A 20,253-nucleotide genomic window follows, 5' to 3' on the forward strand; every position below is an offset into this window, starting at 1 on the left:
ACGTCGGGTTCATCAATGTTCACGTAGTGGCCTACAAATGCCATGGCACTACACTAAGCGGCAGTCTCAACCTCAACATTCTCACTAGTAGTCTCGGGCTTTTTCTCGGCGATAGGCTCACCGCCGTCGGCCAAGCCCAGTTCGGTGTAGATTTGGAGGAGACGGTTGCGGTCCTCAATGGCATTTCCGGCCTCATCACCGAAGACTTCGTCCATCTCCTCAAGGGTGAGATTCTTGGTCTGGGGACAAAAAAGTAAACAAACAGTGCGCCGATGAAGCAGATGAGGCCAAAGAAGATGAAGGTACCGTAGCCCATGGCTGCTACCATTTCGGGGGTGGCTTGGCCAATCTGGTCGTTATTAGCACTTAGGAAGAGGAAAGGAAGATATGGAAAAGTTCTTACAGCGAAGTTATTGAGCCAGTTGGATGAAGCACCAATGGAAATACCCTTTGCACGCACTCCCAGTGGGAAGACCTCCGCAACAACGACCCAAGCCCCGGGCTAGTGTAATGATAGGCGTCAGTGTGTATCTCTTTCTCCAAGAAACTTGTGTGTAGAAATTGACTTACGCCCCAGGAGTAGCCAAAGTTGACCTCATAAAGCCACACAAAAACGACGGCGGCCCAGCCAGCGGCCCCAGATCTACCAACTGCCCATTCTTTGGCGTATGTTCCCATCAAACCGGCCACAATGATGTGACAAATACCCATCCCAACCGCGCCGGCAATAAGGACAGGCTTGCGCCCAAACTGATCAATATACAGAACAGCAGGGATGGTAGCAAGAAACATGAGAATACCGCCGACACCACTAGCAAGCAGCGATGTGGTGTTTCCCGTGAGACCAAGATCCTTGAAGATGAACTAGGAAAAGTTAGCACAGTCCATGCCAGTGTTGTCACGGGAAAGGAGGAAATTACAGCCGCATAGTAGAGGATTGCGTTGACTCCAGTCCCTGTGAGAAGAATAAGATTAGCCACTGGGTCCAGGGATGTCAGGTTGATCACGTACATTGCTGGAAAACCATAATGAAGACTGCAACGACGACTCTCTTGAAGAGGGACCTATTCGTCAGAAGACTGAGATATTGATGATATCCCAGTTTAATCTGGTTCATGAAGCCAGGCTCGTGGTATTGAGGAAAGCGAGCCTTCGAGGTCTCGATTTCAAAGCGATGCTGTGCCTTCACCTCCAGGTATTCGAATTGGACCAGATCATGGTCGGTAGGCAAACGTCGAATCTGGGAAATGACAGCAAGACTTTCCTCCTCTCGTCCCTCCGTCATGAGCCATCGGGGACTGGGAGGCATGAACATGATACCAATACCAAGTCCGAGCGCGGGAAGGATCTGAATGCAGATTGGAACTAGCCAAGCGGCCTTTGACTGGCCTGCGCCGGTGCCGCCAATGTAGTTCGTTCCGTATCCTAGAAAGAAATGAGCGACCAGCTTGTAAATTTGTGATTCATAGCTAGCTTACCGATCCAGTATGAGACCATAATCCCGAAAGTTATCGCCAGTTGTTGAAGCGATACCAGAGATCCTCTCAGTTCCGCAGGGGCCAGCTCCGCGTTGTACCTAAAGGAGAAATTAGCGGAGTATTGAAAGTGCTTAGCAACGGTAAAGCCTTACAGAGGCACAATCATAGACAGGGTGCCGACACCCATACCAGTCACAAAGCGACCACCGAAGATGTACGACGGACCTGTAGCACAGGCCTGAACGATAACGCCGAGGAGGAAAACGACGACACCGCTAACAGTCGCCAACTTACGTCCAAGCCGATCAGCGAGAATACCGTTGATGAGAACGCCGACCCAAGCACCAAGTTCAAGAATACTATTCACTTGTCAGTCAACCGAATTGCGATTATGACACAAAGTCCGTGGGTAGTCTATATGTACGCCGTCAAAAGCCCCCTCGTTGTCGTGTTGGAGATGGAATTAGGATGCACTGTCTCAGAGAAGGAAGCCATGTTCAAGATTTGGCCAAACATTCCTTGATTGTCTTTGGTTTTCGATTAGTACAGAAGATGGCAGTCGGATAGATCAAAACAGAACTCACAGCCATAGACAAAACCGCCGAGGGAGGCGAACACAGCGATGGCGAAAATTTTAAGATTCGAAAGCAGACCTTTAACTCCAGACGGCCCAGCGAGCTGGGCACGTCTTTGGGAGAGAATTTTATCTCCTGAAGCAGTTTCTGCGACCATTTTGAACAGACGGACGGTTTGGGCGAATACATCTTGAGCTCGGCGGCCGCATTTATAGACTCAAACTGATTTCCGTATCGTTTGCCCCTCATTTACCTTGATTGGGGGAAGCGACACAGAAAGCACCAGTCAGACACGTTTCAGAATCCAATCTGCCTAAATAGCTTCCTAGCTAGCCTAACAGTAAAATCTTGACTATCGGTTAGCCATTACAGCCTAGCGGCTGGCTAATCCGGCAACGCTTTGGAACGTGGATAATATTACGGGGGGTGGTCCCATCGCCCGATTGGACGCTATGGGCGCGTGACTAGTACAAATCGACCGCAAATACGAGCAGCCATAGGTAGTATGGGATCTTGGAGCTGCTTCAGGGGCTTCTCAGGTGACTTGTAGTGTATTGAGGCTAAATGTGCAAATAGCTGAAAACTGTTTGTGCCTAAATTTGGGGACTGAATCTAGAGGATAGTTTTCGCTAGCCCAAGGGATAAGTACCGTAACTAAAATGATGAAGGTCGGATGACAAGTTAATACTATTTAGAATTCCAATCACAAAGCTAACATAAATTCCATTTCAAAAAGAGATTCCAGAAATATTTTACAATTCAATATGACTTTGGACATACTAGATACTTCGTGAAGAACTTTGAAAATTTTCAGGCTCTCTGTATCAAAGCATTGTGCTTTATATCTGGCTTGTGCTTTTCGTCTTTCGTGCTTACCCTCGGGTTCTGCAAATCCCACGTATGATTACTGCGTACTGTATACACCCCGTACAGTACTGTGGGTATTATTCTACATAGTGGGCAATGATTATGATTACGAATGTATACACAGGGCACAACTAAGCAAAGCCCCATTAGAGCGGTACATTCGGGATTTTTGTTAACATACCGAGTGAAATGCGGGAATTAAAATGCTCGACTAAAGGAAATAATTGGAAACATCGTTGAAATTCTTCAAGTGCTACCCGCATACCTTGTTCTACTACCCCTCTAGAACGTACTCGTCCATACTAACGGCGGCTTGCCGCCTTACCTTTCGCTCGGATCAACTTTTTGTTATTTTCAATTTATCCGTAGCAGCTCGGCACTGCGGGGCGCTCACCCTGCAATACAGAAGTATAAAAATCTCGAGGAAGCTTGCCTCCATCTCAGGCCATTCACTCATCTTTCAGTTCTTCGTCTACTTGCAGGACAGATTCAAGATGAAGTACTCTTTGATGTTAGCTGGCGCAGCCACCACGACCTTAGTCCAGGCAAACCCCTCCATCTCTCCGCAGCCTCTTTCCTTTCGTACGACCCTTACTGTCAATACAGCTAAGAGGTACCAGAAAATGATCGGCGGAGGATGCTCTGGTGCTTTTGGTGCTGCCTGCCAGACCAACTCCCTCTCGACAGCCGACCAGCAGACGGTGGTCAAGACACTTTTCGATGAGAATCTTGGTGCTCTCTCCATCCTTCGTAACATAATCGGATCCTCCGCTGGAGCCACCATCCTTTCTGAGTGCCCTTCGACCCCTGCTGGTCCATTCAACTACTCGTTTCCCACCTCCAGCAACGATAGTTGCCAGTTGACTCTAGCTCAAAATGCACTTCAATACAACCCGGACCTATTCCTGTATGCGGATGCCTGGTCTGCCCCCGGATGCTTTAAGACTACCGGTCAAGAGGCTGGCGGGGGGTACCTTTGCGGTGTACGAGGCTCCAATTGCACCGAAGACTGGCGTGAGGCGTATGCGAACTACTTAATCGAATATATCAAGCTCTATGAGCAGCGTGGTATCAAGGTGTCTATGCTAGGCGCATATAACGAGTATGTATAGTGCACCCCTTTGAAAAGTTGTGCCGAAGAAGCTGATGAATTTGCAGGCCTGATTTCAACCCTTTCACCTACTCTGCCATGTTGTCCGATGGGTACCAAGTTTATGACTTCCTCTCAGTCCTCTACCCTATGGTAAAGAGGGCGTTCCCCAACCTTGCCGTGTCCTGCTGTGACTCTACTGGTGCCCGTCAACAGCGCGATCTCCTGTACGAGCTCGGTCGCCTAGGCGGGCTCAATCTGTTCGATATCAACACCTACCACAATTACCAGTCCGATATCAAGGTGCCTTTTCAAGATCTCCTACACAATCAACCCACCATCGAGATGGAATGGAGTGACGGCGGCTCAACATGGACTCCTACATGGGACATCTCAGGTAACAACTTCGAAGGCTTGCAATGGGCTATCTACATGCACAACGCGTTCCGCAACAATGTCGCCGGCTGGTCCCACTGGTGGTGTGCCTGGAGTGGCGGCGATGCTGCCCTTGTCAATGTTAACGGCGACTCCTACCAAATTGCTGCCCGCCTCTGGGCCTTCTCTGGTTACTTCCGCTTTGCGCGCCCGGGCGCTGTGCGCATCCATGCTGAGACTAGCGTCGAGGACTTGTATATCACTGCTTGGATGAACACCAATGGTACCATTGCCATCCCGGTCGTCAATGCAGCGCACTATGCATATACACTGGATGTGCAGCTGTCCGGCTCGAAGGTTTCGCATGCGGTCGCATACTTGACAGATAATGAGCATAATGTGACAGTGGATAATGAGTTCACATTCAAGGAAGGCAGATTCACAGCCCAGATTGAGCCTAGGGCAATGAAGACATTTTTTCTAGACTTCTAGTGAGAAGAAAGAAGAAGCGAATTGTAAACTCTCCTAGCTGTGATAACTTGATTTATTCCTTGTGACCCTAGGTGTCCATCTACCTGTTTGTCTAAAAAGTTGAGATAGTTTGCATGCGGGACTCTGTATTTAAGCGCATATTTTCCTTTGCAACGATTGTACAGTTCTGATGGTATTTATAAGTATTTAGTCTGTAATAACCATTAGCTAAATATGAATTGAGGCAAAGATAAACGATTTCATATACATACCCTTGCGACGGGAGCGGAAAGCACGAGCGGAAGCCTTGTTGCGCCGCTGGCAACACAGCTGTGTATAACTTGCCTTGGGGATCGGAAGCTCAATCATGTGGAAGGTGCCTGGCCTGAAGCCATGAAACCAAAACAGGCACCAAACGCTCTTGAACCTATTCTCAAGTCCCAAATCATCCTCGAGGACAGAGCGAGACGACCATGACACACCTAAAAAGGACGGTCATTATATCGGTGGCGTATGCCATGTTCCGTATCGGGTACATGCCCGCCTTAGCACATTTTCAAAAGATTTCACCTCTGGTTGGACACTACCTGACGCAGTGCTGATCAGAGTTGTTTCCCCTATTGAAATTTAAAATATCTGCCATCTGGCATAGTGTGAGCCTAGTCGGAACTAAAATTGGAATACATGATCGGCAAACCCGGCAGCGCATAGTTCTCCCCAGTTAGGAAATGATGATCAAGCATGAACAGCTTAGACTGTAAACGTATTTAGATAGAGAATGAGACCCAGGGAACTCGCCTGGATATCAACGTCTTTATCAATTTATCAATTCATTTCATCAGTATTCCGTTGATATGCTTCGGCCCACAAACTTCTCCTTTGGCGGGTGGCCCTCGCTTCAGCGATCCGCCCTACAAAGGCAACGGGCAAGATTGAGTGGAATGCGCCATGTCCGGCAAAGAACCGTACTGTCCCTATGACCTGTGACACACTAGAAATTGCATTAGACTACGCCGACCTAAGCTCCAGCAAAACTTTGACTCTCCAGCTCGCCAAGATAACTGGTACTGAGAAACCTAACAAGAAATCAGTTCTGCTAAGTTTTGGTGACCCGGGAGAGAACTCGTTGACAGATTTAAACAACAGTGGAGCTGAGCTAGAAGTGTGAGTTAGAAAGTGTCAGGTTTAGCTCATTTTTACTAATGTCTCGCATAGTATCTTCGCCGGCCATGTCGACCTCATCGCCTTTAACACGGTATTTCTCGAGTACTGATCTAACTAGTTCAAACTAAATCAACCGTTTTTAGAGGTGTTGGAAATACTTTGCCGTTTTCCTGCTATAACAACACGGCCGAAAGTATGAATGCACCCATGGAAGCGACGATCTACACCAACGCGTCTGACACAGCCGTGGCTTCCGCTTGGGCGGCGGCAACAAATTATGCGAATACGTGCTGTGCGCGTATGAAAAACATGGGCGATCTTTTTGGCACGGCGTTTATTGCAAGAGATATGATGGAGATCGTTGACGCACTCGAAGAGGATGGCTTGCTGCACTATTGGAGTAAGTAAGTAGGCGACATCAGAGAGTCGGCTAACAACCTACTAGGCTTCTCATATGGTACAGTTCTAGGAGCCACTGTTGCAGCCATGTTCCCATATAGGATGGGCAGCGTAGTTCTGGACGGTGTGCTAAATCCGTACGAGTATTGTCACGGATAGTAAGCAGTGTTATCCTTCCTTCCCAAATGATATTCTAACAACCACATTCAGCGACAATCAGCAGCTAGCTCGTACCGACGATATTTTGGACGGATTCTGCTCTTCTTGGCTCGAAGCACCTAAGCTTTGTCCACTCTCGACAATAGCTTCTTCAGGAATCCCGTTAAAAGAGAAGCTATACAAGATGCTGGACTCCATCAAATATCACCCCATCCCGGTCGGAGCATCTCTTCTGGATTATGTTAACGTGAAAGGCATGATATTCAACGACTTATATAATCCAGTCGACTGGCCGACCTTATCCAACCTGCTCTTCTCCGTAATGACCCGTAATGTGACCGCCTTGGTTGAATTTATGGCGGCCCAGAGTGCCAGCACGGCCACCTCCCAGGGTTCGCTTCAGGGAATCAAGTGTGGCGATAAGATGGTACGATCACCTAGCTTCGATCATGCTAGGTTTTGAGAAGGCGTATCATACGAGCCGCAAGACAGGCGACGTCAACGTCCACATCAATATGGAGTGTGCGCAATGGAAGAAGTGGGTTAAGGAGCACTACATGGGCGACTTCAGGGTCAAAACTCACAATCCAGTATTGCTAATTGGCAACACCTGGGACCCGGCGACACCTTCTGTGTCGGCACAAAACGTGAGCAATGCGCTAGAGGAGAGCGTTCTTCTCCGACATAACGGATAAGGGGTATGTATCTTCGCTTGTTATATTATTGTCCCATATTGACGCAGAGCCCACAGCATACCTCCGCTGCCCAACCATCTTTTTGCACGGGCACGATCGTCCGGGGCTATTTTCTGCACGGAACACTGCCCCCGAAAGGAAAGGTTTGCCAACCGAGCATTCCGCCATTCTCTAACGAGGACTGGAAGAGCGTATTTCTGCAGCCTCGGGTCGTCGGCGGACAAGAAGCGGTTGCGATGAAGGCGTTCATGGGGCTGCGTCAGAAGATACCGAGCCGGAGGCACGTCTAGTTTGATGGCATGCGCATGCAGCAGATATAAATGATTGTATGATATCCGTGAATACAATTTATATCAAAAGCTACTGTCCACACCAGGCAGTGTGTGTAACACTGCCGAGTAGCTCTTCCGAACGGGCGGCTTTTCTTCAGATAGCAATATTATTTTGGTCAATGTTACTATCAGTAATTCCCATAGAATAACAACAAAATAAAACAAATTATTCAACCTCAGACTATCTAATCGCAAGCCTTGAATAAATTCTGTAAGTACGTTCAATCGCGATCAACCTCTTCTTAGGGCTATTCTAACCCGTTGTCTTTCAAATACAAACAAACAAAAGCACGAAACTAAAAGCAATCGGTTAATAAGGCTTATCTAGTACGGTATCTACTTTACCTTGTACAGTAACTAAGCGACTTTTACTTAGTATTATACTATAGTAGAAAGAAATTATAATTTAGAATTCTATACTCTATATCAAACTCTTTAAATATACCTTCTTACTAAAGGCTGTTACTTATTAATAGACGATATACTTTTCGATACAGACTAAAATTTACATTATCTCTATTATCCTCTGATTTAAGCTATAAAACCTAGAATCAAAGGCTATAGGTACATTATACTACTGAGGATAATTTATATTTTGAAAAGAATAGAGTTACCCGAGGCAGAAAAATCAGAATTAAAGTCAATAATCGGGGGGGGTTACCATTAGCAACTCTGGGAGATACAGTCTGATAATGAAACAAATCAGCCTGGAGCTACATACATTATTTCCAGAAATCAGTGTCACCCCCCGCACGCTTTCATTGTTCCTCAAACCCTAATTGCCAAGATACACTAGACCTTCTTAAGCAAGAAATAAGAATACTAATTTTCCCTTTTTTATAAACTGGAAGACGCGTGCAGAGCGCGCGCGTCGGCCCCGACACGATCAAAATGAAGTGATAAGAGGAGAGGCCGAGAAAGGGCAAATCTGCGAGAGTATAGATGGTAGCATACCAAATCACTCGGATGTGATTCATCAATACTGCAGGTGCTTGATCTGTTGCATGTGATTGTATAGATGGAGGTTCTCTGCTTAATCTGCTAATTTGGATCGGTCTTGATCGGTTCTTATAAAGTGGTCTAATTGTCACCATAATATACTAAAGGGAATAGTTGAGGTCATAGCCGGGCTCGGCCAGCAGAAAATATGATTGGACTGGGTCTACGATAAGAAATGGAGAGATCTGCGAGGGGTCCTTCACAGCTACTTGGATCTGTCAAGGACTCTGCCACGTTGTGATGGCATCCATGACGGATTGTTGTTGGATGCGAGTCAGATGAATGCTGGCACCCTCAAAAGCTGAAGATGCGAAGAGCATCCACCATAAGAAGCGGAGAGAGAAAGGACTCTATTTTGCCTTGAGCGGTTGGAGGGGGAAATAAAGGGGCTAGCACAAAGTGTTTCAAGCGAAAAGAGAACAAAAATAAAAAACCATTGTGCTATATATCTAACACGCCCAGTATGCATGTCTCGGGCACAGTATTGCAACAGAGATATATGATCGTAGTCTCAAGCAAATACCTCATATTGGGCTCTCTTATTGCTGGATTTTAGCATAGACAAAATGTCACCCACGTGAAAAAGATTGCTAAATCAACTATATCCAATCCCATAAATTGCACAAGAGACCCAGAGCTTAGGCGATTATCTGCACCTCTGGTTTCTCGTACGATATCGACTCGTTCTGGCCTGCATCAAGCCCATCACTCTTGTTAACGTTGTGTGCCACCAAGACATCACCATGCAGTTTATACGCCATCTCCATCTTCCAGAAGAAGGGGCTCGGTATGGAAAATAGTGCTTCGATGGATTCCAAGGAGCGGTTGCGGGTTTCGGGGTAGACTATAACGATGATTAGTTCTGGTCCATCTATATCCTATGTCGTAGCACCAACGTACATAAGTAAATGATCGGAATCCAAATCAAGTTGAGAGCGGCGAAGAGGAAGTAGGTGCGGCTCTGTGTGATAGGGGTCAGCTTCGTCTGCTACAGGATCAATTATGCAACTTACCGCCATGGTTGCGAACATAATAGGATTGACCAGCGTAGTCATGCCCACGCCGATAGCCCACCCAGTGATACCAAATCCATTACCCTGAGCTCGCAAGTCGCTAGGGAATATCTCAGTGGGAATCAAGAATGCGACGGTACCCCACGTTGCAGCGTAACTGAAGAGACCCAGAGTTAGTATAGCTGTACAGCTGAAGTTGAACCGGTCGCCTTACGCAATGTTAAACAAGAACAACATGATAATGGCCCCGGGCGCATACTGCGTAGCCTTATTAGGATTATGCAAAGAGGCCTCGTAGATAGCTCCAGCCTGGCCGACAGTTAGAGATAGGTATCGGAATTGCCATATGAGTAGAGACGTACAATTAGATTGACAGCAAATAGCATCGCCGATCCACCCATTAGACAGACACGGCGACCTAGGCGATCAACAATCTGAGCGCTTATTATGGTACCGATGATGCCAACCGTGTTGAGTCCCCCGGCTAGACCGTTTTGCTTGATGGTGTTGTATCCAGCCTGGTGCAAGAGAACTGGAGAATACGCAGTGACAGCCTGGATTCAAAAGTTAGAAACAATCGCAAGGCAACGCTGACTGGGATGCACATACTGTAATTCCTGTCCAGGAGGCCATGATCTGAAGCCAGACACACAGCCAAGCTCGTCTGCCTAAATTCGGATGCCGCTTTCCACCTTTCCCGAGTAAGATTTTTGCAAATTGGATTGGAGAGCTGGTCTGGCTTCCCTCCGAAAGGGTAACAATCTCCAAGTACTCCCGATCAATTTCGTCTGGGCTGGCCCTATCCTTACGAAGGCGCTCCAACAGGTCACGTGCCTCTTCATTCCGACCAACTGAAGCGAGATACCTGGGACTATCCGGCAGCATCTTGATACAGCAGACGAGAATCAAGGCTGGGAAACATTGGAAGGCAAGTAAGAACCGCCATCGTACATCCGAGTATCCGTTATCGATGAAGGCAAGACCGAATGAGATCCAATAAGCGATTGATATCCCGAGATCTGGAAATTATCCGTTAGCAAGTCATGCAAGAATGCTTCGAGGGTCTCCTACAGTTTGCAATAAACACATATCCCAGAAATCCGCCACGGTGATTTGCAGAAGAGGTTTCCGACACTAAAACAGGGGTGATGCCGGTCAAGGCTGCGTCATCATGAGTCAGAACAATATTGCACAATCTACCGCTACATAAAGAACTCACCTCCAGTACCAATACCCGTTATTACTCGAGCACAGATCATGAAGTCCGAATTCTGAGCGGCAGCCTGTAATGCGCCGCCGACCAAGGCAAACAATGCTCCCATCAGCAGACCATTGATTCGTCCCACTCGGTCTGCCAACCACCCTCCAGCAAAGCAGCCGAATATGGCACCCAGGTAGTAGACGCTAACGATTCCACCCTGGTGCGTCGTGTCTGTCACAGTGCCGTCCGGTTTCCCAATGCCGACTTCAGTCACGTATTTGGGTGAGGCATTGACGCCGCCCATTACGCCCTGGTCATAGCCTTCGAAGAAGATGGAGATGAGAGAGAAAAACTGGATAGTGATATTAAGCTGCCGCGGTGAGAGCCGCCTCCAAAGCGTCGTATAGCCCATCTTTGCCGTTGTCTCTCTGCCTTAGTTCAGACGCATTTGAATTATCGAGGGCTCACAAGTCCTTATATAAGGTGGAGCATCCGCCCCCAGGGCCTTCCCCGGGCGATCGGAATGGAGTTTATTCTGGAGAAGCTCTTGAGTGACGAATATTCGGCTCTCGTTTAGACGCGTAGCCGTTTATCAGCATCTGCTGAAGTTTTGAGCCTGTTTCTCTATACTCTATACTCGGCCTTGGCAGGTGGCGGTGGCAGTGGCAATGGGAATGGTCAATAACCGTTTTGCCGTTTAACATTTAACCGATGCAATAACCATTTAGCATTGTTGCCGTTAAGGTTGATTGGAAATATAATGTTCATAGCGCTAGCGATGTGTTCTCCACAATGTGCCTATAGGCCTTAAGCTGTCTGTTAAATACCGCCTAGTCCTCGTTAACTACTCTCTGCGTACAATCCCACACAAGTATTAGACACTCCTGCGTGAATCAAAACCATGAGTCCGGATGTGGTCAACGGCAATGCTATCCATGCCTTGGATCTGACTGTCCTCGGCCTGAACAGCGGGACGTCAATGGTGAGTGCTCTGGCCTAATTATCATAAGAAGACGAAACTCACGGTTAGTGAAGGACGGTATCGACTGTGCCCTTTGCCGTTTCCGGCAGGAGACCCCTGAGTCGCCTATGCACTTTGAGCTGCTGAAGGTAGATAGATACTCTCATCATTCATACGAAAACATCTGACGCTGTATACAGTATGGCGAGATCCCGCTGGAGGCGGAAATCAAGAAACGGGTTATGAACATGATCTTGCACAACAAAACCTCTCCGTCTGAGTTGTCAGAAGTCAACGTCATCCTAGGCGAGACGTTTGCGTCGGCAGTGCACCAGTTCTGCAAGGACTTCAATGTCGACATTGACTCGATTGATCTCTTGGGCTCCCACGGCCAGACGATCTGGCTGCTCTCTATGCCCGAGCCAGGCGAGACTCGAAGCGCATTGACGATGGCCGAGGGAACATTCCTGGCCTCGCGCACGGGTATCACCTCAGTGACAGACTTCCGTGTGAGCGATCAAGCTGCCGGGCGCCAAGGTGCTCCACTGATTGCGTTTTTTGATGCGTTAGTGCTACACCACCCGACCAAGTTACGTGCTTGTCAGAACATCGGTGGCATCGCAAATGTGTGCTTTATCCCGCCAGACACCCACGGCGGTGTAAATGAATGCTACGACTTTGATACTGGCCCAGGCAATGTTTTCATCGATGCCGTGGTGCGCCATTACACCAACGGCGAGCGTGAGTATGATAAAGACGGCGAGATGGGTGCGCGTGGTATTGTTGACCAGGAGCTTGTGGACGACTTCTTACGCCACCCATACTTTGCCCTGAGATCCGCCGAAAACTACGGGCCGCGAGGTTTTTCGGGACACGCTCGCTCATGAACTGATCACCAAAGCGGAGACCAAGGGTCTTAGTCCTGACGACGTTGTGGCCACTATCACCCGTGTCACAAGCCAGGCTATTGTGGATCACTACCGTCGCTATGCCCCGAAAGACCTAGCGATTGCCGAAATCTTTATGTGTGGCGGGGGCGCGTATAACCCTAACATCACGTCATTTATCCAGAAGCACTATCCCGACACTCGCATTATGATGTTGGATGATGCCGGGATTCCCGCTGGTGCCAAAGAGGCCATCACCTTCGCCTGGCAGGGTATGGAGGCTGTGGTGGGCCGCTCCATTCCTGTTCCCACGCGCGTCGAGAATCGTCAAGAATATGTGCTCGGAAAGGTGTCTCCGGGCAAGAACTATCGCAAGGTCATGCGCCAAGGTATACTTTTCGGTGCGGGTCGCGATCATCTCTCCCCAGTGAAGGAGCTGGTCAACTATGTCGATGGCAAGGTCTTCAATAACAAGTGTTAAATAGATATCTCTTGTGGAGGAAAGGAAAAATTTTACCTATAATTACTGCTATTTCCGTGCACGGGAAGGCAAGATACATTGCATAGAGACTGTGCATAGGCTACATATCATATTGATGGATACACGAGCCATTGGATTCTTTTGCAAGTCTCGTCTATCCACCGTAATAAAGACAGATTCCTCCCAATAAGGTTTATGACATTTAGATCAGTATTCCAGTCGAAGCACTGCTCACCTCATTGAATCCGAGCACGCTCTTTTACCATCAGCTGTGTTGTCAATCCGACAACAGTAGACAATGTTGAAACTACCGCCGGATATGTGTGTCCTTCCAGGATGTTGCAGGATATTGCATTCATCGAAGATGGTGGACTTGTGGCCTGGAGCCTGGTCTAGAGCAACCCATGACGCCGCCTGCGGTATTCATCAATCTCCTCTTCCTTCTGCTTTATAAGAGTTCTTTAGGATACCATCGGGCCAGTTATCCGGTGGTTCGTACCAGTATTTCTGGGTGTTTCTAACCCCGCTCCTGAAAGTGATCGATTGAGATATGATACTGGCGGATTCATGGAAGGGCTCAAAGTCAAAAGGGAATGATCCGGGACGGACTGTGTTTGTCACCGAGCCCAGGGGACAATCTTCCTTTTGGCGGCAAGTATTGCACAGGGAATAACCTTTCACGAAGTGCCTAAGCCAGTCGCCCTCGCCGCCCAGAATGAAACTAATCGAAGGCCAAAGGCAGAAATCCCTCCGTATTATAAGAATCCAACGGCCATGGCCAATCCGTGAGCAGTTCTGGTGGTAGCTGAAACTGAGACATCTGATCGACGCCAGCACCAGGCGTGGTTCTGATTGCGGAGGCGTTCTGTGCATACGCTGACGGGATAGCGGCTTCTGGTATTCCGTTGATGACTGGCATCGCGTTACTTGTTGCGGAAATGTCTAGCAGAAGTGAGGTCCGCATGTAACAGTCTATTCGATCAACCTGGGCCCGCAGTCGTTCACCAGCGTCAGAGGCTCTTTGTGAGCCCGTTTCGAGACGTTGTAAGAGATCGGCCATTTCAAGACTATAGGCGAAGTAAGAAATCAGCTAGGATTCACGGTATCATCTGACTTCCGCTCCATCGTTTTTAACGTACAGTAATGTGCGAACTCGTGTGTAGGATGCTTCGGACAAACTCCCTTCTATGACAGAGCCGAGGATGTAGCCAATTCCGCCAAGGTGATGGAGCTGGGGCTGATTAGTACATGTACCAAGAGAAGCATGGATACTGCACATACCAAAGGGGAGCTGATCGCTTTCAAGTACTCGATGGGCACATTCGAAAATACGTTAAGTACTTCACCCGCGACATCACATTTTCGCTCCACCCCAATTCCCTCAGCAGACAAAAGCACCATTCGAAGGAGTTGTAGCGTCGCCTGAATATTGGCTGACTGAAACCCGAATAAGTCCTTAGACATGTCTCCTGTCATTGGCGGCGTCTCGCGAAACTGCGATGGGAGTGCGGAGTACATAGTCAAGACTCGATCCATGACCGCCGACTCTGATATGGATATTGGATCAAATAGTGACCACACTTGTGTTGTCCCGTTAGCTGACGAGAAGCGACGCCTATTGCCATCGACCACATACTCAAGAATACGGTAGAGGTCTGTGGTGAAGTTCCAACCACGCAGCCAGGCCACGGGCTGGCGAGAAACGATGGTCACGTTGCTGGAGGAAAGCGAATTCGTTTCCGGTGATAAAGTCGGCACGCCATAGCCGTGAATTGTGATAAATTCGTCGTCTACTTCGGTAGGATAACGCACCAAGGAATGGGCCTCACGATATCGAATAACGCCTCCCCACACAACAGTCGAATATACGTCCAGCGTGTAGATAGACCAAAACTAAAGATTTAATCAGTCAGGCGGTACTAGATAAAGGGTATATGCCGTACAAGCCGCCGCCGCTCCTCCGTCTCAATCGGACTCAAGACCTTTGGCCAGAGCTTTTCATCATAGAGGCCATCCATCGAAATCAAGGTGTGGTATAAGCCGGAATACTTCTGCATATTTTTGATCTGGCCGTTTTGGATGCTGGCTATAGCAAGCATAGCACACGCGCGCATGTAGTGAATGCCTTTGGCTGCGATAAGGTCCCGAGGAATCGAGTCTCGAGCAGCAGCAAAGAAAGCCTCGGAGGGTGGATCTATTAGATCTTCTCGCTGCCACCGATTACAGTACAGCGCACCGTCACGGGCACGACCGGAGGCCAAAGAGCAAACAGCCATCGTGGACGCAAAGAGCCCTTGGTTGCGGAGGTGCTCCTTGCTGTTGATCCGCTCAATGAATGACGGCATGTGGAACAAGGGAAATCTAGATATGGTAATTTAAGTCAAACAGTCACCCAGAAAAAAACAGGGATCGATCCATCATACATTGGATAGACGGTCTCGAAATACACCTGGACTAATTTTTTTATTTGCCGGTCACAGGCAATGGCAAATACTTTCCAAGAATTGTGCAGTGTCACATCGCCGTCATCACTCTCGGCTGTGGACCAGCCATAGTCAAAGGTAGACCAGAGATCGCCGGAGATCGATGGACGATACGAACTGCGAGAAATCGATGAGCCAGAGGCTCTTTCGCCACTCGCAGTCGCTGCAGGCGCGGGAATACCATGGTCGCCTGATACCCTCGCGTACTGAGTATCGCGACCACTCACTAGAGACCCAGCCTTGACGCCCCGGCGTTTTGCGGGGCGATCAAAGGTGCATGGAACATCGAAGTCCGCACAATTCTGACAGCGACCTAGCGGGTCCTCGTTTTGGCGGCATTTGATGCCGCGTCTATTGCAAAAATCGCCTGTATTGGGTTGCATAAATTAGCGAATGTAGGGCCCACGTCCCTTGGGTTGAGCCCCTCAAAGTTAAGAGTGGAGAACTCCAGGTCAATCAAATAGCAGGTCGGAGGACTTACAGGCTCTTGAGATGCGCTGAAGCTTTCGCGGTTTCTGCGACATATATTCATCAGATCATTCCAGCTGAGGTAGAGCGTGGTATACGAGCCAATGCTTGGAGCTTTGGCAGGTTGCACAGAGCTTGACAGTGAGGTTCCACTTGGTGCAGATGACCCCGAGCAGGATAATCGCGGTGTAAGTTAAGACCGAACGATGGGACAGAAGCTCGTCATATGAGTCGTTCGAGAATCGGCACTTGATTATCTCAACTTCTCAAGGTTATCATCGGTGTCAAAGAGACGCGGCAATCCCGAAAGTTCCTTGTGCTCGCGAGATCTGAGTCAGCGAAAGTGGAGATCATGTGACTCTACACGAACGACCTGCTAAAGGTCCTACGGCCGAGACAAGAAGAATGCGAGACCTAGCATCTCCTACAAAGGTGACCAGAATAGCTTATAGGAAGCTAAGTTGTATATGCCAATCACGGTCGTGTTCTGGGTAGAGCGGGCAAATTTGCTAGGGGACAAGCACATCGTGGAGAATGAATAGTTACGGACAGACGGACCGGAAGACCGCAATCGTGGCAGGAACGATGCCTACCCGGAGAACCCACATATTTTCAAAACAGGTATAAAATGGTGTGGATACTATTGTAAGGTTAAAAAGCTATAGTAATACCATACTAGCCATCAAAACAACACAACAACGGCAGTACAACGGCGTAGCTACTAATATAGCAGTGGCCACCAAACACGGCATTCGGCCACCAACACAGCACTACTACAGCATCAAAATAGTAGTAAACCATCCCGCCTGTCACTAAGTCTACAATACACCTAGAACAAAAGAATATAGTCAGGACCACTCTAACTTCAAACAATACTGTATTTTCTAGGTTGCAATGTATTCTAGGCATATTAGTACTACCTACTAGTACTAGGCAGCACTGCGCGTAAGTCATATCTAGTACTAGGTACACACTTACCTTAGATATATGTATTCTTTCCGCGACACGCGTTACCCCCTAACTAACCTTGTCTTTACAAAAGTCCTCTGTCTTCTGAGATTTCTAAATATCCTCACTTTTTGATAAAAAGGAGAATATATTGAGAACGCAACACAACTTTAAAAAATAAATAACGAAAAATCAAACGTCGAGAAACCATCGGCCCTGTCGCCCAAAACCGGCTCTTTGTGCGCATGTACAATTCCCTAGCGAGCACAATCTCTCACAATCTTCTCCAGCCAGCTTCATTATGGTTACCTGATCACCATCGATGTCCATATCACGGAATTCTCCTTCAGAATAGCGGGAAGATGAGCTCAAGTGACTTCTCGGCGGCCGCGGTAGTGGCTTTAATGCAAAGTCCGTCTGCTGCTCTTCATCTTTGGGAGTGGCCGTTATCATCAGCGCCACGTCTTCGATATTTCGAGCACTTGCCGCGTTTGGCTCCTCATAATTATGCCACGCACAGGAAGACATACCACAGGAACTGGTCATCTTCGCGATATCCTCCGTATGCCTCAGTTGTGTTAAGGAACTAGACGTCGGTAAACCAATGTTGGCAGAACCACCTTGTCTGCCACTAGGCTTAAACCCCCAGGTAGTGGGTTTACTAGTTCTTCCTGTTCCCAATCCGCGTAGGAGTTGTATTGCCCTAGTGAAGAGATATCGGATTGCAGGAGCAGTGGCGCAAATGTGCACAACTGCAGACTCCGCACATGTCCATAGAGTAACGGGGACATTCGTATAGGTAGGATCATTAAGAGTGGCAATGTTTTTAAGACTCATAACACGAGCTGAAGCAATGCCAATAACGCTGTCCTAGTTAGCATCTTTTCCCTGCCTTTTTTTATACCTGGTGTAACGTAGAACAGGTTGACTGAGTATAGAGTAGTGCCCACGTGATGTGAGATGCAGTAGTTGAACTTACAGTAGGCCCGCGCCAAACAATACATACAGCGATATTGCCTTCCCGCGCTTGACCTGCAGTTTTCTCAGTACAGGAAGCGGTATAGCCACAATTGTAAGCTCTGTCGCAATATTGATGGCTGCGTTGGCATATGCAACTCCAGAGATGCTCAGACAACGAGCGTGGTTCCTTGCATCTAGCTGCCACGATGCGTAGATAGGGTTACATTGCCAGATAACCATGGGGATTAGGATGAGAACGGATACAGACAAGAAGCCCATACAGGTGAAGACAGAAATGCGGAGACTCTTGTTCGGAAACAGGCGGAGATAGAGTGCCAGTATCGACATCTTAACGAAGTAAATGGCCAAGCCCCAAAATATTTGGCACATATAGACTGATATAGTGGTTCCAATTAGTTCACTGGAAAGTCAACCCTACTGGGACACACACAACATACACCAGAAAAGAAGAGTAGTAACTTTTGAGACAGAGTCAAACTTAGCATCGTAAATATGATAGCCGAGGCCAAGTTTAGCGCCTGCACTCCATTGTCAATCTTATTTCGAATTTAAACCTCCTGCCACGAGTCTTACAGAGATTTGTTGCAATTACCAGTGGGACTGAAAGTGCCTGTATTCATTAGAAGCAGAACATGAGACGTCCAGGATTAAATTCAGTACACACCCCAGCAGCAATGTGGAACCAGTCATCCCACCATAGTTTGCCAATAGTGCAGAAACGTGATGTAAGACGTAGGGCGACCATCAGGAAAATTATAACTGCAGTACCGATTGCTGCCACGTTAATTACGAGATGGCGATTGTTGTGCGGATGGCTGCACATTTTAGCATCGAGCTTTGCCAACTCTGTACATCGTCAGCCAGTTGTCTCCACATTTGCCAGCATTATATACCCAAAGCTTCAGCCAAGGAGCAATTCATTAATACACAATCAGTGGCGGATTTGGTCATTTTATCGTTCCGGCACTGGCATGCAATGTCTGTTAGATCACAGCCTACACCGAGAACGGCTTTCGTTAAGCATTCCGCCTAATATTGCATTAGCTGTGGATCATAAAATGATTAGGCGAATCATACAGCACATGGTGGTAGTCCACTAAGAGAAGGCAGCTCATGCATTTCGACAGCAGAGCTTGTATGCAATGTATAATTGACAGCAATCGGGGAAGTGAATCTTCGAGCAAATTCCTGAGGATGACTTAATGCCGATTTAAATACCAAGGCCAAATATCTCTAGTTCATTCCTTTGCCATAAGTACGGCTAATGGATTGTGGAAGTCTACCACGAACTTAATCGCCATAGTCGTTCCGAGGAACAAGGGACCGCAAATCATGATGCGGAGGCAGGTCATACCAAGGTAGTGTCAAGGATATAGGTCAAATATTGGATTGTGGAGTATGAAGTGACTTAATAGGGCGATAGGAGACCTGTCCCGACTCCGTTCGCTAGTTGTAATTTCCCATGACCACGAAACCACGGTTATGCTACTTGGCTGCAGGACGACGTTGGTACTCTCATTGGATTTTATGTGGTCCTGTTCTGAAATAGCCATTATTTTGTAGTAGTCAACAGACAATTTCACAATGTCTGAACAATCTTTAACGTTAGTTGCTTTTTCTGCCGCGGCGTTACGTTTACATTGCCAAATATACTGCTATCGTAGAATTGGACAGCCTCAACAAGTGGAACCGGTCGGCCTCGTAGCGTCTCAGGAGTAGCGGCGTCCCACTATATGGATAACATGTTGAAAGCAGGCTCTTATTGGTAAACCCTAAACCCGTTCTCCACCTCGCTTCTTTTGTTGCCCATTCCTAGACAGCCCTAAAAACGGGTAAGCTATAAAGAGATTGTTCGGTTCTGTCTGCAAGGGTGAGGGAAAACATTAAAACAGCGTTAGCGCAGAAGTCCAAATAGAGTATATAACGAATTCCTCAGAAATCTGTGTGCGGTTTCTTTTTTTTCTGTTTTCTTTTTTTTTTTTTAAAAAAAATACTACCTTCCAAACCGGTTCCTCATGATCTAAAAACCCAGCACCAATACCAACAGTTGACCCTAAATTCGGGAATTTAAAGTTTAGACATTACGTCGATCACACATAGATTTACCTATGAGTGGGTGGCGATGCGAAGAATGGTTGCGGTGGAGCTAACCGGATTAAATGAAATCAGGAATGGCCGAACGCCATCGAGCGTAATGGATTATGTAAACATTTCGAATTCTGTGCC

At 47.7% G+C, this 20,253-nt stretch overlaps 7 protein-coding genes across 7 annotated transcripts; 3 read left to right on the top strand and 4 right to left on the bottom strand.

Moving 5' to 3' along the window:
- Positions 1 to 53: 53 nt before the first annotated feature.
- N7481_000005 (uncharacterized protein) lies at positions 54 to 2,210 on the bottom strand (the record flags this gene model as incomplete). The annotated part of the gene is made up of 10 exons (XM_057259224.1): positions 54 to 239; positions 260 to 349; positions 404 to 502; positions 571 to 864; positions 921 to 955; positions 1,012 to 1,425; positions 1,479 to 1,576; positions 1,631 to 1,837; positions 1,903 to 2,005; positions 2,063 to 2,210. 10 exons carry the CDS (start codon positions 2,208 to 2,210, stop codon positions 54 to 56), a joined length of 1,674 nt encoding a protein of 557 aa, XP_057127056.1.
- Positions 2,211 to 3,543: 1,333 nt separating this feature from the next.
- On the top strand, positions 3,544 to 4,877 carry N7481_000006 (glycoside hydrolase family 30 protein; the record flags this gene model as incomplete). Its single annotated transcript, XM_057259225.1, has 2 exons — positions 3,544 to 4,022; positions 4,079 to 4,877. 2 exons carry the CDS (start codon positions 3,544 to 3,546, stop codon positions 4,875 to 4,877), a joined length of 1,278 nt encoding a protein of 425 aa, XP_057127057.1.
- Positions 4,878 to 5,832: 955 nt separating this feature from the next.
- Positions 5,833 to 7,273, top strand: N7481_000007 (uncharacterized protein; the record flags this gene model as incomplete). The annotated part of the gene is made up of 6 exons (XM_057259226.1): positions 5,833 to 6,020; positions 6,072 to 6,122; positions 6,164 to 6,420; positions 6,466 to 6,577; positions 6,630 to 6,970; positions 7,020 to 7,273. The coding sequence occupies 6 exons, from the start codon at positions 5,833 to 5,835 to the stop codon at positions 7,271 to 7,273; spliced, it is 1,203 nt and encodes a 400-aa protein (XP_057127058.1).
- A 1,969-nt stretch (positions 7,274 to 9,242) lies between these two features.
- N7481_000008 (putative MFS sugar transporter) lies at positions 9,243 to 11,230 on the bottom strand (the record flags this gene model as incomplete). The annotated part of the gene is made up of 8 exons (XM_057259227.1): positions 9,243 to 9,448; positions 9,505 to 9,565; positions 9,618 to 9,774; positions 9,832 to 9,926; positions 9,980 to 10,171; positions 10,227 to 10,636; positions 10,689 to 10,778; positions 10,837 to 11,230. 8 exons carry the CDS (start codon positions 11,228 to 11,230, stop codon positions 9,243 to 9,245), a joined length of 1,605 nt encoding a protein of 534 aa, XP_057127059.1.
- A 489-nt stretch (positions 11,231 to 11,719) lies between these two features.
- Positions 11,720 to 13,147, top strand: N7481_000009 (uncharacterized protein; the record flags this gene model as incomplete). Its single annotated transcript, XM_057259228.1, has 4 exons — positions 11,720 to 11,800; positions 11,854 to 11,928; positions 11,980 to 12,640; positions 12,681 to 13,147. 4 exons carry the CDS (start codon positions 11,720 to 11,722, stop codon positions 13,145 to 13,147), a joined length of 1,284 nt encoding a protein of 427 aa, XP_057127060.1.
- A 721-nt stretch (positions 13,148 to 13,868) lies between these two features.
- On the bottom strand, positions 13,869 to 16,154 carry N7481_000010 (uncharacterized protein; the record flags this gene model as incomplete). The annotated part of the gene is made up of 6 exons (XM_057259229.1): positions 13,869 to 14,214; positions 14,287 to 14,378; positions 14,429 to 15,040; positions 15,091 to 15,508; positions 15,571 to 15,997; positions 16,112 to 16,154. The coding sequence occupies 6 exons, from the start codon at positions 16,152 to 16,154 to the stop codon at positions 13,869 to 13,871; spliced, it is 1,938 nt and encodes a 645-aa protein (XP_057127061.1).
- A 1,084-nt stretch (positions 16,155 to 17,238) lies between these two features.
- Positions 17,239 to 18,354, bottom strand: N7481_000011 (uncharacterized protein; the record flags this gene model as incomplete). Its single annotated transcript, XM_057259230.1, has 2 exons — positions 17,239 to 17,911; positions 18,026 to 18,354. 2 exons carry the CDS (start codon positions 18,352 to 18,354, stop codon positions 17,239 to 17,241), a joined length of 1,002 nt encoding a protein of 333 aa, XP_057127062.1.
- Between the last annotated feature and the right edge of the window lie 1,899 nt (positions 18,355 to 20,253).

The sequence above is a fragment of the Penicillium waksmanii genome (genome assembly GCF_028829765.1).
Source record: "Penicillium waksmanii strain IBT 27052 chromosome Unknown utg000001l:1.0-4852451.0:1.0-4856178.0, whole genome shotgun sequence".
Classification (NCBI taxonomy): Eukaryota; Fungi; Ascomycota; class Eurotiomycetes; order Eurotiales; family Aspergillaceae; genus Penicillium; species Penicillium waksmanii.